The sequence below is a fragment of the Protomyctophum bolini genome (genome assembly GCF_963924005.1).
Source record: "Protomyctophum bolini genome assembly, chromosome: 1".
Classification (NCBI taxonomy): Eukaryota; Metazoa; Chordata; class Actinopteri; order Myctophiformes; family Myctophidae; genus Protomyctophum; species Protomyctophum bolini.
Window position 1 is genome coordinate 19,999,973 of NC_137862.1, and position 16,471 is coordinate 20,016,443.

A 16,471-nucleotide genomic window follows, 5' to 3' on the forward strand; every position below is an offset into this window, starting at 1 on the left:
TTTCTCACGTCAGAAAGACTGACTGTCGTTATCTGGCTGCATTGAAGACTATGATTCAACTTTTCATTGTTTATATTGTTCATAATTGTTTTAAAATGTTTCAGTATTATTAAAAAAAAGCTAAATAACTCACAAGAAATCTTAATATCGAATGGCAGAATCGCAATATAATTAAGAATCGGCACCCTAGGTATCGAGATCGTATCGAATCGGGAGGTAAGTGAATCGTTCCACCCCTAATCATTGCACCTTGGTTCTTTTATGCCTCCACAACAGGTGTCCATGAGTATTTTTCAACAAGATTTCCATGAGGATGATGCATACAACCGGGGCTGTGCTGCATATAAGGTGAGCTTACATGCTATAATTAACCTCATCTGTGCTAGTAAGTTCCTGTCTGCAGGTTCCTGTTCATTAGCTGTTCTATGTTTCATTATGTTGAAACAGAGGACAGGGGTAGGCAGACGGAAGGGATAATCACTGGCACTGATATAATATTCACCAGGGCTTCTGTTAGGGTTCATGATTTATTTTATTTTGTCGACATAACACAAATGTGTATTCACCTGGTTTTGACTCAAATCATCTCCGTGCTCATTACATCATTAGACGATGAAGACCAGCTTGAAGCACTTGTTTGTGTTCCTGCTCCACGACTTGCAGGCTCCCAGGCCGTTCTACGCCAAACCTTTCCACTGTGATGCCAAACTAGAGTTTGCCTGTCAGATCCCCCGGGGTAAGACCGATGGCACACGCCACAAACGCCAGTAGTGCATATCATTAATTTACGCCACCTCCACATTCATTTGATTACTTCAGCTATGTGAAATTAATTAATTAAATGATTGTTATTCAACAGGAAAGAAACCCAATAACCCAGACTGGTACATTCCTGGTAAGCATCCTTATGTTGATGATAATGATGATGTATATTCATATCCATTTTCATATCCCTCATTTGATATGTTTTATATCTATTGGACCCCAATCTACACTGTAAAATCCTCTAAAATCGTTAATGTAAACTAGACCAGTGCCCGGCTGTAGAGCACCGAGTCGGTAACGATGGAAGTTGGAGATCCATGCCCCACCCGGCTATGCAATACCTGTTGTACCCATTTCAGAGTACCCATCTGTCTTCGTCCCTTTTATGCCCATATACTGTATATGGAGTGTCAGGCATGCCAAAATATAAAGTGTTGTGATGTGTGTCAGGCCAGCTCCATATAGATATAGCGGTGATCAGGTCCAGAGCCCTGGCAGAGGCTTTTGTGCTGGTTCTGTCCAGAACCAGCCTATCGCTATCCAACAGACTCAAGTCGACACCGGGCACTGCACTCCCTGTGGTGGTGTGGAACACGTATGTCGATTTGGAAGTCGGTGTAGCAAATGGTTTATGAGTTACGTGGATTACAGTTGTACACATGTACGTACAGAGACATTAAAGATAGATGAGCGTTCCTAGGGAACTATTATTTCCTAACTCTCAGTAATTTATCTGGGGACCCGTGGAACGCCCTCAAGGACCCCTAGACGTCCCCTGAACCCCATGTTGAGCGCCACTGGTCTAAACCATGTGTTCTGCAGTTTTGAAGCTATAGTCTATAGTTTGTGATAAATGTAACATGACACCTACTGCTGCTGTTGTTCATCACTTTGTCAATACTCAAGTCGATAGTAAATATCTCACACCTAAATTTCAGGTGGGCAACATGAGACGTCTATATTCATGGACGGTCATGAGTTTTGGTTTGTGTCGGAGCCAAAGCTGACGTTCGAGGAGGCCAAAATGTATTGCGGTCACAATGGTAGCAAGCTGGCTGCACCGCCCAGCTTCACCGCTGCCAGGCAGATCCACGAATACATAGCAAAGGTAAACAAATGTGTGGAATGCTCGGCTTGCTGGTGTTAGCCAATTTTTGGCCATTGGCTGTGGCTGTTTCTTGCCTGTGAGTGTTTTGCTTATGGATGTAAAGACAGTATTCAGTGTGTGCACTGTCTCACTCTGTGTATATAAGCCTCTGCCAAATGTTCTTTGTTATGTTTTACACAAACCATCTATGCTGAGCTGAGACGTGTTGTTATTGAACAGGTGTCTCGTGATACTCCCAAGCAGAACTGGTGGGCCGACATGACACAGCCTGGACGTCTCTTCCCCGTGACGTAATACACATACTCCATTATGCACGCACGCACGCATGCACACACACACACACACACACACACACACACACACACACTTTTGAAGCCCTCCTATGCATAGCTTTGTGTGTCTACGTCTGTATGAGCACGGAATGTGCTTAGCTGATTGGTTGAGCACGGAATGTGATGTATGATAATGTATGATGATAAGAGCGTGAGTGTGATTTTTAAGAACAGTATATACATTATGTATCAAGTAGGGATGTAAAGGTGAAGGAATGCAAATAAATATACCTCTTTATATATATATACACACACACACACACACACACACACAAAATGTGTATACAAATGTGTTTGTGTTTGTGTTTGTGCTTTGTATCTCAGGTTCACCCAGTCGAGGTACTATCAACCAATGTTTTTGGGCAGATGCACCTCTATCAGTCCAGAAAACCTCTACCCAGGTGAATAGACATTACACTGCCATTAGTATTATACTGTACACACGGTACTGTTTTAATTCTCACAGAGCATGAGAGCAGAAACTATGTTGTGTATGTATAGCCTCTTAACGAACCCCATGTTCTCTACTTGCAGAGTATGTGTTCAGTTGTCAACATCAACTGCCATTCGTGTGTGAGAGAGACAACATAACATCGGTGGAGATAGACCCCTTGGAGCCTCACCCTGTAGGCCAGCCCTGTGTAAACGGCTCCTTGGTCTTCAGGGATAAGGTCTGACTCTACAACACCACCTGCTGGTCATTACGTGCTAGGGCCGGTGTTTAATCCATTTAAAAAAATGTCTTCTACATCCTGACGGTTTTCTGAAAAAGCTACGTTTCAATGTCAGTCGTTCTTCTTCTTCGATTTTTCAAAAATAGCAGACCTACAAGCTCGTAGCACGCCACTCGGTGGCCCGCTATGAGCTATTTTTCAATAGCTAAAGCATAACATCATGCTAACACCAAAAGGGGTTCCCGCCCAAAATTGGATATCATCCTCCACCGGCCAAAATGTTTTATTTTCTTCCCCCTCGTGTATGGTATGGCTGAACAATCTATCGCTTCAGTAACAACATTGCAATGTAGGCATGTGCAGTAGTCACAACCTAAAGAATATAAGGCAAATTGGACATGGTGAACGTTGCACTAAAACTCTTAATGTCTTGATAGAAAATGAAGACTAGCAAGGTTCATATTTTTCATTATTAATCTTGATTAATCTCATAAAATAGACAATTTAGTCAGTGGAGTTGTTGTTTTTGAATTAACATTCCCAAACACTAACAGAAATTACAGAAACCAAAGAATGAATAATGATCTGGATTAATGAGTAGATGTAAACATTCACAATTGTGTCCTTTTCAGTGCTACACATTACTGAATCCCATTCTATTTGTGCCATACCCATCCGCCATGGAGGAATGCAAGTCCCTGGGAGGGACTCTAGTCACCATATCTGACCAGGTTGAACAAGGTAAGGATATGTTCACAACTATAGCCCTGATTGAACTGTACAACTATACTCACCACATGCTTAGTAGATCTCACCAAGCTCACCGAAATATTCTTATTTCCAGCAGCACAGGTTAGTGGCGAATACAGTTGGTTAACATGCTATATGTAAACACTCCATAAGCTGTTCTGTCTGTGTGTTCAAGACTTTGTCACCACCCTGCTGCCGAAAATGCCAGATATCCAAAGGTTTTGGATTGGCTTGAATTTAAAACCTGACAACGCAGAGTGGGCTGATGAAACCGCAGTCTCCTATGACAACTTCAACCCTCTCATTCACGGCATGCTCAGGCGCGTGCCTGTCACTGTAAGTTCTATTCTGGCTCTGTGACGCACTGTGAGCTTGCAGATGGGCTATTTTTGGTGCAGAGATTTGGTGTAGAGGGGAAAAGGTGAGGAACCACATTTCGATCCCTGGGGGAGCCCGGTCAGTGAAGTGTATATAGGGTTTTAACACACACCACAGAGACCACAGTTTGACCATTTGGTGGCATAATATCATTGTCAACCCAGTTTGACTACACCTGGAATGCCCAACAACTCATTATCACAGCTATTAAGAGTTGTTAAGAGTTTGTTTGTATTCTTCAAACCTTGAAGGGGTTAACTCAAATGAAATGAATTCACAAAATTGCATATTTTTGGGGGGCTAAGTGGTTGATTTTCCTCTCTACACCATTAGTTAAAGCTATGATTAAACGCATTAGCTTGTTGAATAAAGTGTGTGTGTGTGTGTGTGTGTGTGTGTGTGTGTGTGTGTGTGCGTGTGTGCGCGTGCGTGCGTGCGTGTGCAGTCATTGCATCCAGATGACATGCAGCTCTGTGTGTTCATGATGAACAATCCCAGCTCTTCCATGATGGGCACCTGGGATTTCAGCACCTGCAATGAGCAGCAACATGTAACCCTATGCCAGCACTATGCAGGTACAATGAGCAGCAACATGTAACCCTATGCCAGCACTATGCAGGTACAATGAGCAGCAACATGTAACCCTATGCCAGCACTATGCAGGTACAATGAGCAGCAACATGTAACCCTATGCCAGCACTATGCAGGTACAATGAGCAGCAACATGTAACCCTATGCCAGCACTATGCAGGTACAATGAGCAGCAACATGTAACCCTATGCCAGCACTATGCAGGTACAATGAGCAGCAACATGTAACCCTATGCCAGCACTATGCAGGTACAATGAGCAGCAACATGTAACCCTATGCCAGCACTATGCAGGTACAATGAGCAGCAACATGTAACCCTATGCCAGCACTATGCAGGTACAATGAGCAGCAACATGTAACCCTATGCCAGCACTATGCAGGTACAATGAGCAGCAACATGTAACCCTATGCCCCCTATGCAGGTACATCACTACAGCATGTACAATAATGTAACCCTATTCCAAATTGGCATTTTAGATTGGCAAAATTGTGTATTTGGCCAACGACCCCCATCTTAAAATATTTATTGACACATCGTGAGCTTGTGGATTGGCACTACACTATAAAAACACTATTCGTGTCCGGCAGAAACCAGCTAACTCAATTTGAATTTTTCTGTTTCCCCCTTCATAAATTAATGCTATTGAACATCCTTTACGTCTGTGTGTTGGTTAAAGAAATATTGAAACAATGAAAAGTATCAAAGGGGCTTCGGGACAAAACCAGCTAACTCCATTGTACGCAACACAGTTTTCTGCCCCACGAAGGGAGGGACTTTCTCCCTATAGTATTAGACCGCGACAGAGCGGCGCCGTCTTGAACCGACTCCGCCCTGTCCGAGTTGCGGCCCGATAGGCACAGAATAGTAAATCCTCGTCCCACTTACAATGAACACAGCGGAGCACTCCCTACCCCTATGATGATATAATGTATTACATTACAATGAACACAGCGGAGCGCTCCCTACCCCTATGATGATATAATGTATTACATTACAATGAACACAGCGGAGCGCTCCCTACCCCTATGATGATATAACGTATTACATTACAATGAACACAGCGGAGCGCTCCCTACCCCTATGATGATATAACGTATTACATTACAATAACACAGCGGAGCGCTCCCTACCCCTATGATGATATAATGTATTACATTACAATAACACAGCGGAGCGCTCCCTACCCCTATGATGATATAATGTATTACATTACAATAACACAGCGGAGCGCTCCCTACCCCTATGATGATATAATGTATTACATTACAATGAACACAGCGGAGCACTCCCTACCCCTATGATGATATAATGTATTACATTACAATAACACAGCGGAGCGCTCCCTACCCCTATGATGATATAATGTATTACATTACAATGAACACAGCGGAGCGCTCCCTACCCCTATGATGATATAATGTATTACATTACAATAACACAGCGGAGCGCTCCCTACCCCTATGATGATATAATGTATTACATTACAATAACACAGCGGAGCGCTCCCTACCCCTATGATGATATAATGTATTACATTACAATGAACACAGCGGAGCGCTCCCTACCCCTATGATGATATAATGTATTACATTACAATGAACACAGCGGAGCGCTCCCTACCCCTATGATGATATAATGTATTACATTACAATGAACACAGCGGAGCGCTCCCTACCCCTATGATGATATAACGTATTACATTACAATGAACACAGCGGAGCGCTCCCTACCCCTATGATGATATAATGTATTACATTACAATGAACACAGCGGAGCGCTCCCTACCCCTATGATGATATAATGTATTACATTACAATAACACAGCGGAGCGCTCCCTACCCCTATGATGATATAATGTATTACATTACAATGAACACAGCGGAGCGCTCCCTACCCCTATGATGATATAATGTATTACATTACAATGAACACAGCGGAGCGCTCCCTACCCCTATGATGATATAACGTATTACATTACAATGAACACAGCGGAGCGCTCCCTACTCCTATGATGATATAATGTATTACATTACAATGAACACAGCGGAGCGCTCCCTACCCCTATGATGATATAATGTATTACATTACAATGAACACAGCGGAGCGCTCCCTACCCCTATGATGATATAATGTATTACATTACAATGAACACAGCGGAGCGCTCCCTACCCCTATGATGATATAATGTATTACATTACAATGAACACAGCGGAGCGCTCCCTACCCCTATGATGATATAATGTATTACATTACAATGAACACAGCGGAGCGCTCCCTACCCCTATGATGATATAATGTATTACATTACAATGAACACAGCGGAGCGCTCCCTACCCCTATGATGATATAACGTATTACATTACAATGAACACAGCGGAGCGCTCCCTACCCCTATGATGATATAACGTATTACATTACAATGAACACAGCGGAGCGCTCCCTACTCCTATGATGATATGATGATATATATTACATTACATCATTCACTTTAGTTTCTTATGATGGCCATTTTGCTTCTACGTCATACCTCTCATGTCAGACAAGCCAGAGGAGCCCCACTTCGCCTCGGAGCCCCTCCATGTCAACAACCACACCTTCCTGCTGCTCCAGCAGAACCTCACCTGGTTTGAGGCGCAGGAGGAATGCAGGAAAAAGGACATGGACTTGGCCAGCGTGGCCGAGACACTCTTGCAATCTGTCCTCACTGTGCATGTGAGCCGCGCACGTACACCTATGTGGATCGGCCTCAGAAGTGAAGACGTAAGTCTGCTGAAAATAAAACCTGCATGTACAGTATGTTGGTTCATCATTATGGGTGTAATAGTTCATCAATGTAATCATACAAATATAGTCAATCCCTATTTTGGGAATGTCATTATTATAGATTAAAAAAAAAATTGGCGATCTATAAGCCCACAGTATGTCGTATCATGATTCGTTCTGAGCTTGTAGATCTGCTATTTTCACTAATTTCACGACAACCAATTCATTCAAGTAATCAATATATATAAGAATAAATGCTAAGAATTAATAGTTGCATTCATCATAATATGATGAATGAAACTATTAATTAACATACTACTAATCTAACATATTGTGTTTATTTTGGAAGGAAGGCTTTATAGCTTGTACTGTACGTTTTGTTTGTTTGATCAGGATGGCATTCACTACCGCTGGTCAGACAACAGTCACACTGTCTTTAGTCGCTGGTCTTCTGAAGCCACCAGTGGCTCCTGTGTGTACCTGGACACCGACAGCTTCTGGAAAGCCACAGAGTGTGAGGAGATACTAGAAGGGGCCATCTGTCACAAGCCAAATCATGGTGAGTGGAGCGTCAGCCCCGCCCCCCTCCCCGCTATTCATTTCAGTGGAAGTTGCTCAGTGGTGTTTTGAAGCACCCGGAAGACTGCCAGAAGTACAATATAACTCAATGGCTCGAGTGAGCAGAAGAAGTGACCAGGTCCTGACGCACATGACGTCATGAATGTCCATCCACCTCCATGAACGTGCTGCAGTTCGACTTTTCGCCAGTAGGTAGTGGCAGCTTCAACGTTGGATAGCCTTACTGGGGGCTTGGGTGCTACACTGCACATGAAACAGGAAGATGATTGAAAACATTGCACAATAAAACTACAGCGGTGACAAATCACCTCTGTCAAGTTATACACTTGTTTGAGGTTAAATTGAGCAGCATACAGCAGGTAATATAAGGCAGCAGTGGCTCAGGATGTAGAGAGTGGTGCATTTGATCCCCAGCTTCTCCTGGCTCAGCATCAAAGTGCCGCTGAGCAAAAGTAACGCTGAATTGTATTTCGCTGTGGCGTTCTGAGAAAGCGGTAAGGTTCAATGTGTTAAATTCATTCAGCTTTTCTGTGATGAAACGGAACACAAAAAAGGAATGTCACGTACTGAAATCAGAATCGCGTTTATAATTTGAGTACAGTAAAGTGTGCCTTTTTGCTAAGGCAAACCTCTCCACCATGCTCTAAGAAATACTAAGAAATGCCCAGCTGTCCTGTAGTCATTTTTATATATGTACAATGTACCAAAAAAGTATTAATGGTGTTTTACATATTCAATTATTCATGTTTTCGACTTACCATTTAAGGCAAGATAAAAAATAAATAGAAGTCTGCACAGTGCACACTGGCTTTGCAAAAGCTCCCAATCAAGGCTCTATTATAGATTAACTTTTCAACACAATAGTCTTCTTAATGACACATCACTCTTTAAATAGTAACACCTCAGACTAACCACCAATCCGTGCTGGGCTGCAATGATCAGTGTGCAGTGTCTGTTGACTTACCATCTCCCTTTAGTTTGGAGTTAGAAGGTTTGACTAATTGTATAGTAATAAAGTAATAGTCAGCACACCGAACTTAAGTCCTTCTGGTACTTTCAATTCATATACGCACGGACACAGCTTGACTAATTGTAGAATAATGCTCAAGGATATTATCTCAGGAAGATAAGGACATACAATTGATTTATTGAAAATAAATGAATAAATAAGAACATAAAAAAAACTGTTATTATGTGATTAGAATGAAATGTGATCTTCATTGTAGAGGAGATCATCTCTACACCAGACAGTGGTGTTACAGTGAAGTGTCCCCATAAGAGGAATGGTCCAACCTGGATCCCCTTCAAGAACAACTGTTACTCCTTCCAGCTGGTTATCAACAGATGGGACCAGTTGAACAAAGGACAGACTAATGACACCTGCAAAACACTTGGTAAGGATTTGTTCTGTGTGTACAGATTATATTGCATTACAAGTGCCAGTAGTCATTATCCAGAGAGATGCATTTCAGAATGGGTGACATGAATGCATGTCAGGTCACAATCCTACCCAATAAGCTGGTGATGAATATGACATTTGTGTTTTTAGACTCAAACGCAGACATCCTAACTATCCGCAATGCAGAGGAGAACGAGTTTGTCAGACAGCAGCTCCTGCCCTTCAAAGACCTGGTCCAGTTCGTATGGCTGGGACTGTTCCAAGAGGACGATGGTGAGTACTATAGTTTTCCACTTTCTACTTTTTAAATCTTGATTTTGGGAAGATGTACCCGATGTTAGTCAATCTCTGCCAGTCTCTGCAAGACATTTTATCCAGCCCTTTTACCACAATAGTCCAGTTACATAATCCCACTGCCACTGTGGATGTATGCTCGTATTTAATCACATAAACCCTGGTTTCATTATTCTTGCCATGTCATAATAGAGAGTATGCCACTATGCACATGGATCACTTTTCCACTAGACTTGGTGGCAAAACATTGAGCAGCATGGTGTGTTGGAGTTTGGAAGCGCTCATTGGAAATCACTCAACGGTCCTGTGTACCACCTCCAAATTACACATAATGCAGGAGGCAGCCAGACTTTGCATTATTGAAAACGAGCACTTCCAAACTCACACTTGTGTCACAAAAATAATCACCCGCATGGAATTTCGTGACAGAAAGTATCTCATAACTAGCCTGAAACTGAATTTTCATTTCGTTTCACGTTATTGGTGCCATAACATATTTTTTAATGGTCGTGGACTCGTGACTAGAGACTCAGGGGCTGGAGCCAGGGTAGCTCATAATAATGTCTACTGTGGTTTTCTATGTAAGAAAAATTTTGCAGATACAAACTAGAAAGTAACTAAGAAGGGAATATATCATATTGGCAACAAAATAATTAATACACTTTTGAGTGAGAATGACACTGTGGTGAGTTGTTGATGTTGTGCTGCAGATAAGCAGATGAAGTGGTATGACGGCACTTACGTGCAATACTCCAACTGGCGAAACGGGCGACCGGAGATGGAGGGAAAGTTCATGGCTGGCCTTAACACTGACGGAGTGTGGGAGCTTTATACAAAAGAGAACCTTTTCACACTCTTCAGACAGAGCAGCATTGTGGCCTGTAAACTGGACAAAGGTTGGTTGCATGCTGTTTCACCCAACATTATATTTATTTTTAATACGTAGTTAAAGATTTGGGAAAACAACTTGGATAGTGAAGCCCTGGCTTTGGCTAGCTCTGTTGACTGATCATTCATAGAGATGAATCACTGGCTATTTTGTAGACAAAGTAATGTTGTATGCTTTGTAATGTTAAAGAGAAATGAGACTTTGGTAGAGGTTTGGATTGTGTTTTTTGGCCAAGATGTAACTAGTCTAATTGGCGAGATAGCTTGCTCTGTTGCTTGTTGAGTAGAAATTGGTAATCGAAAAACAGTGTCCTCGTTGATTTACGTTGTACAGAGAAACAGCCCTCAAAGTCATTATTTTATCACATAAATGCAAACAAGGCCAATTCTGCCAATATATAATATAAAGAAATGCAGTATGGCATTTGTTTTAAACAAAAATGTCAACTTCATGTTGATTTAGCTATTTGTATTAGGTCTGGATGAAGTATGTGAAATGTGAAAAGGACATATTGAGTGCTGGCTGTTTTCTTGTTTTCATATTGTTGGGATGTGCACCTTGAGACTATTTGGGAGTGTTGAGGCATTCTAATTTGCGGTTCTTTGTCTCACATTATCACAAGGCACATGTTACATAAGTAACATAACCCAAACCTCTACCAAACGGTAATTTAAAGCTTTAAAGTTACGTAGACTTTGTCTCTCAATGAAACATTTATTTTCTTAACTAGCATAAAAGTATTACACAATATAAACACGGTCATGCAACAACATGTTTATTTTTTACTTAACCCCCGGTCAATCCAACAGAACCTAAAGATGAGTACAACCAGTCTGCTAAGGATTTTCAACGCTATGGGAACCTAACTTACCAGGTTGTTACCAGGAAGCTGAGCTGGTTTCAGGCCGTGGAGGAGTGCGGGCAGCGCGGGGGACACCTGGCCAGCATACACAACGTGCAGCAGGACGCACACCTCAAGCTCATTGCCAGCAGAGATGGTTTCCCACTCTGGATCGGCCTGTCCAACCAGGATGTAAGCGCCTCCACAGCGGTGCCTTTCTTCTTTTTTTTTCTCACAAAAACAAAGGGCTACATTTTTCATATACTACAATAACTGAAATTCTCATACATTAGAAATGGGCTGTAGGAAGTACAGCGATGCCTTTCAAACAGTTTTTGTGTCAAAGAACTCCAAATTAATCTGTGTTTGGCCGCAGACCACCATCGGAAAATATATTAGGGACCCCCATACAAGATTGGTGTTGTTAAAATGTTTCAAAAATATCCACCACTTTTATTTATATTTATATATAAGTTTGTAGATTTGCTATTTTCAAATAGCTCATGTATCTAGCATATACTGTAAGGTTAAAGTGGTTTTGATGCTATATAGACCTCAAGGACCCATGGGGGTCCCTGGGCCCAACTTTGAAAACCACAGCTAGGAGCTGGATACTTGGAATGTGAGCCCTAACCACATGAGCCCTTAATCGTACAACAAATTGTGAGCTTGAAGATCTTGCTATTTTTGAAAATATTACCAAGATGGGGGACGCCAGGTTTATGTGGTTAAACCTGATGCTAACAGAGCTCACTCTGATCACATCTCGGACTCCAAAGACTTGGATTTCTTTTTTGTCCGTTCAGTTAATCATTAAAAAGAAATCATGACATTTCCAGTTTGCTTCCATTGACACACAGTAAAGTCTGTAAAGTAAAGTGATTTCACCACGTGGTGAGCTGATGTGCCCGTCTTCCTCCCTGCAGGCTAGTGGCTCATCCGATGAGTGGTCTGATGGAACAACATACGACTACAGAGAAGCCGCGTCGGCCTTGTCGGGCCCCCATGGTGATCATGGTGTCTGTGTGTACATCACTCCTACTGGAGGTCGCGTCAGGACGGAATGCCACGCCTTGGTAGATGGAGCCATATGTTACACATCTCAGAGTAAGACTGAGTGTGTGTTTGTGTGTGTGTTGTGTATTAAATAATTGTATTTTTTTTAATCCTCAAACGATTATTCTAATTCATTATTAGTTTTTCTGACATCCCTAGTGTGTGTTTGTGTGTAGTCACCAGCCTATTCATATAACACAGTAGGGCTGGGCAATATGACTTTAATCAATATCATGATTATTTCAAACCTTTGTCTCGTTTACGATTAATTAACAGTTTATAAAACATTTAAAATAGCAGATCATTGCATCATAATACCAGCATTATTTTGTACGAGTAAAGTCACCATTGTACAATGAAGTACATTACACAGATTAATTGATCTAGCCCAGGGCTCCCAAACTGTGGTGCGTAAACACCCTAGGGGGTGCGTGACATGAAAAGGGTAATGGCAGGTTTATGGTGTTATTTAACACAAACGGCAAAATACGGTAAACCACTGTTGTAAAGATAGAGCAGGTACGGGAGTATACAGCAGCTGCATGTCTCTCAGTGCAGTGACATTCTGTCAGCTAGGTCAGGAGGTAACTGGGTGCACGCCACTGCACGGCCAAAACCACTGATCTAGTCGATTAGAAAAACTAAATTTGATTTAGTTTTGACTCCGAAATCCCCCGTACCTAAACAGTAGATTCAAAACGACAGGTGGTAGCTGGGGTGGAGGTGGGTGCACAGCAGGTTTGTATACAGTGGCACGCTGATACAGCAGCAGCAAGCAAGCAAGCAGGCAGAGGAATGCAAACCTCCGGTTAAAGTAGCCGGTATGAGATGGAGTGAGTGTGTGATTGGCTGAGTGAATCATGTGGATGAGAGCATGATGCTGAGGCGGCCCAATTAACGGCCAGCGCGACTCAACTGAGGTTCCCTGACTGAACTTGCTCTGTGCATGTCTACGACAGGCACAAATGCTCATAAATACAAAAAACTATAACAAAATGCTTATTGATTATTTGATTAACCTATATGATGTAATTTACACTCTCGATTTGAGTTATTCCATTACCATTGAATTGATCTTTCTTTTGCTGAACTCTGCAAGGCAAAGCAAAACATTTGTGTTTAGTATTTGACCCATTTCCATGTAAGTTTCATGACAGTAACTGTACCCATGTGTTTCTGTGAATCAGGGGCGAAGCTGCAGGTGACCCCCGTGTCCAAGTCCTGTCCCCGTGCCAGTGGTTTCTCCCAGTGGGTGCAGTACGAGGACCACTGTTATGCCTTCGACATGAGCTTTTACAACTATACCGTTTACAACATGGAGGCAGCCAGGGACATCTGTCAGAGTCTGGGTGAGGCACTTTGAGCGTTTTGGCCATTAGTCCATCAGCCTTAATCTGTTAATATGAAGCAATTGTTGTCCATCCTTTTCCCTTAACATGACCTGAATGTGTTTTTTTATTTACTGTATATGTTTTGACAGATGCTCATCTGCTTACAATAAACACCAAAGAAGAGAACGACTTTGTGTTGAAGTACATGTCAGAAAATCCTCTCATCACTAGGCGCATATGGCTGGGCATAGACCTGGACAAGCAAGGTAAAGTCCAGAAAACAACAAGGATGTCATGCATTGAAGTAATACGTGACAGCATCAACCAGCCAATGCGGTATTCCACACCTCATTTAACCATGTAACTCATGACTGAAGAAGTAGCACATCACCCATTCGGTTGTTGATCCTTGAGTTTGATGTGATTTTTGTATATATTGGTAAGTAATTTTTTTACACGTTCAAAAAAACACTGGAATGAAACTGGGTTTGATTAAAAGAAATCACAATCACTCGTCCTACAACGATCCCTCAATTTCTGAGTAGGTGTGCACCAGGGCTTTTAATGCATAATCCTTACAATTGTTTTACCTTCTCATTTTTACCATATTTTACTCTCAACCTCACTCATCCCTGCTCCGTCCTACCTCTCCCATGACCATCACAGGTATGCCTATTCATTCGGACCTGTCCTTCTCTAACTGGGAGAGTGGGGAGTCTGTGTCCGGGGGGAAGTCGTCTGAGCCCCCCTGTGCTGTCATGGTGTCTGCAGAAGGAGGCACGTGGTACCGTGTCAGCTGCGAAGGGAGCCACAGCCGTGTGGTCTGCAAAATAGCAGCAAGTGAGTGCGACTTGGCCTGATCAAATGCTCTGAGTCTACAGATACACTGAAATCCTCAATGTTAGTGTGTCCATTTGGTCACATTTGTAACACTCAGATTTTAAAGTGTACAGGCGCCTCTCTTGGTCCTGGTGCACTCCGGGGGAATTAAGGGTTGACTGCTTTCTGACTGTGTGTGTTTGGTTTTCAGATTCCAGAGCCTCTCCAGTGGCTCTGGGTTTCTTAATACTGGTTGTTCTAGCTCTCCTGACAGCCATCGGCTTCATTATATACAAGAAGAACAGAGCCGGCTACTTCTCCTCTGCTGTTCGCTATAAGAGGACTGAAGATGAAGCTGACACCACCAGTATTATGACAGGAGCTGATGCAGACGATTAATTACCCTCAGGAAAGAAATTATGTGCCTGCTCAGTTTATATTTTAATATTTGCAGCAACAGCAAACGAAGCCTGCCTTTAAAAAAAACAGTATATACGTATATTTATTTAACTGACAAATTTCTAGAATTGTCTAACACTGCATTCGTCATGAAATAATTGTGATATATTCACAATAGTTATTTTAGATTATTTAAAATGGTAATAGCTGTTTTCACCTCGGTGATTATCCTGTGATTTTAGCTGTTTTTCCGTCTTAAACACCTCAAAATCAAACAACTTTCCACACTTCATCAAAATGGTATTCTGGTAGTCTATATCTCACTTACATTTAGTCATTCACTGTGTGTCCATTGTGCCATCTCCATTTTGTGTAAAAGACAAACAATGTATTGTTGAATTGCATTCCAATTACACCTGGCCCTACTTTTGAGGTTGAAATTTCAACAATCTTTTAGCAATTAAAAAAACACAGTAGCAAAATCTTTGTCAAGGATGACGGACTACGAATATAAATGCATACATACTTTTCCACAGGGGAAAAAAAAGAAATCTGATATTGAATGTGTGTTGCTCTTCAGGGTAGGTTTCCACTATTGAGTTTCTTCATATTTACTTCTTGCTACTGTAATAGCCAATTAATAGTGTTCAGTTGTCACAGTTTGAAAAATCTGCAATATACAGTATATTTTAGTTTAACCATTTGACTTGAAGACATGTCTGGGACATCGTCTATTGGGAGGAATTTGAAGTGAACATGTTGGTAAAGTGTAAGTGTATATATCTAGGTTGTATATGCTGTTTTTATGTAAATCTCTTTACTATGCACTTAACTACTGAGCAAGAATGCACTTTAATATGTGACGGAGCAGCTGTTCCCTTTGAAGCACAATGACGTTTAGAGATGTTTTTCTTTATGGCTTTCTGTCTGTTAGACTGTCAATTTGCACTAGTGCTTTGCTGTGAATACTTTGTAAAGATTTGATTGTATTTTTATATAACAGTCTCGAGTACTGAACCAAAGATACTTTGAATATGTTGAAACGTTGATAGTCTGAGACATTCCTATTGTTTTCAAGGACTGGCTCATTGGGCTTGCTAACCCACGCATATTAAGATAAGCCAAATGTTTTATTTCCACGTTTTACATTGGTCTTAAACTGGTCTATCAATTCAAATACGATAGTTTTAGCTGCCCTCCAATAAAATGACTCGTTTTGATGGTCAAAGTGTGTTTAGATTTTGCTTCTTGTTCACATTTAAATAGTTCATATATTATAGTAGGCTATAGACCCTATATAAACCATGCCTGCCAGGTTCATTTTCCCAGTGACTGTCCAGAAATCCATTCTTGATTATGAATAGAATACCGAAGTCCTAACAAAATGCCCCATACACAATCAGACTAACTTTAAAGAAGGTGCTTTTTATTTTGGAGGACTTTGGCTCTCCCCCTTTTAGTCATGCCAATTCTCCCATGCAGACGTGACCCCCATACAGTTT

At 41.7% G+C, this 16,471-nt stretch overlaps 1 protein-coding gene across 1 annotated transcript in view; it reads left to right on the forward strand.

The window, feature by feature from the left end:
* The window catches only part of ly75 (lymphocyte antigen 75), a 30,591-nt gene extending 14,263 nt beyond the window's left edge, over positions 1 to 16,328 (forward strand). The window contains exons 15-35 of the mRNA XM_080772240.1: positions 277 to 348; positions 610 to 736; positions 860 to 895; positions 1,704 to 1,873; positions 2,093 to 2,163; positions 2,530 to 2,606; positions 2,740 to 2,876; positions 3,512 to 3,620; positions 3,805 to 3,965; positions 4,453 to 4,582; positions 7,139 to 7,359; positions 7,756 to 7,921; positions 9,168 to 9,335; positions 9,491 to 9,613; positions 10,345 to 10,530; positions 11,333 to 11,556; positions 12,291 to 12,471; positions 13,608 to 13,769; positions 13,901 to 14,017; positions 14,418 to 14,591; positions 14,782 to 16,328. Of these exons, the coding sequence (XP_080628366.1) occupies positions 277 to 348; positions 610 to 736; positions 860 to 895; positions 1,704 to 1,873; positions 2,093 to 2,163; positions 2,530 to 2,606; positions 2,740 to 2,876; positions 3,512 to 3,620; positions 3,805 to 3,965; positions 4,453 to 4,582; positions 7,139 to 7,359; positions 7,756 to 7,921; positions 9,168 to 9,335; positions 9,491 to 9,613; positions 10,345 to 10,530; positions 11,333 to 11,556; positions 12,291 to 12,471; positions 13,608 to 13,769; positions 13,901 to 14,017; positions 14,418 to 14,591; positions 14,782 to 14,969 (3,000 nt within the window). The 3' untranslated portion in view covers positions 14,970 to 16,328. The remainder of the gene's footprint in view (positions 1 to 276; positions 349 to 609; positions 737 to 859; positions 896 to 1,703; positions 1,874 to 2,092; positions 2,164 to 2,529; positions 2,607 to 2,739; positions 2,877 to 3,511; positions 3,621 to 3,804; positions 3,966 to 4,452; positions 4,583 to 7,138; positions 7,360 to 7,755; positions 7,922 to 9,167; positions 9,336 to 9,490; positions 9,614 to 10,344; positions 10,531 to 11,332; positions 11,557 to 12,290; positions 12,472 to 13,607; positions 13,770 to 13,900; positions 14,018 to 14,417; positions 14,592 to 14,781) is intronic.
* The last annotated feature ends 143 nt before the right edge of the window (positions 16,329 to 16,471 follow it).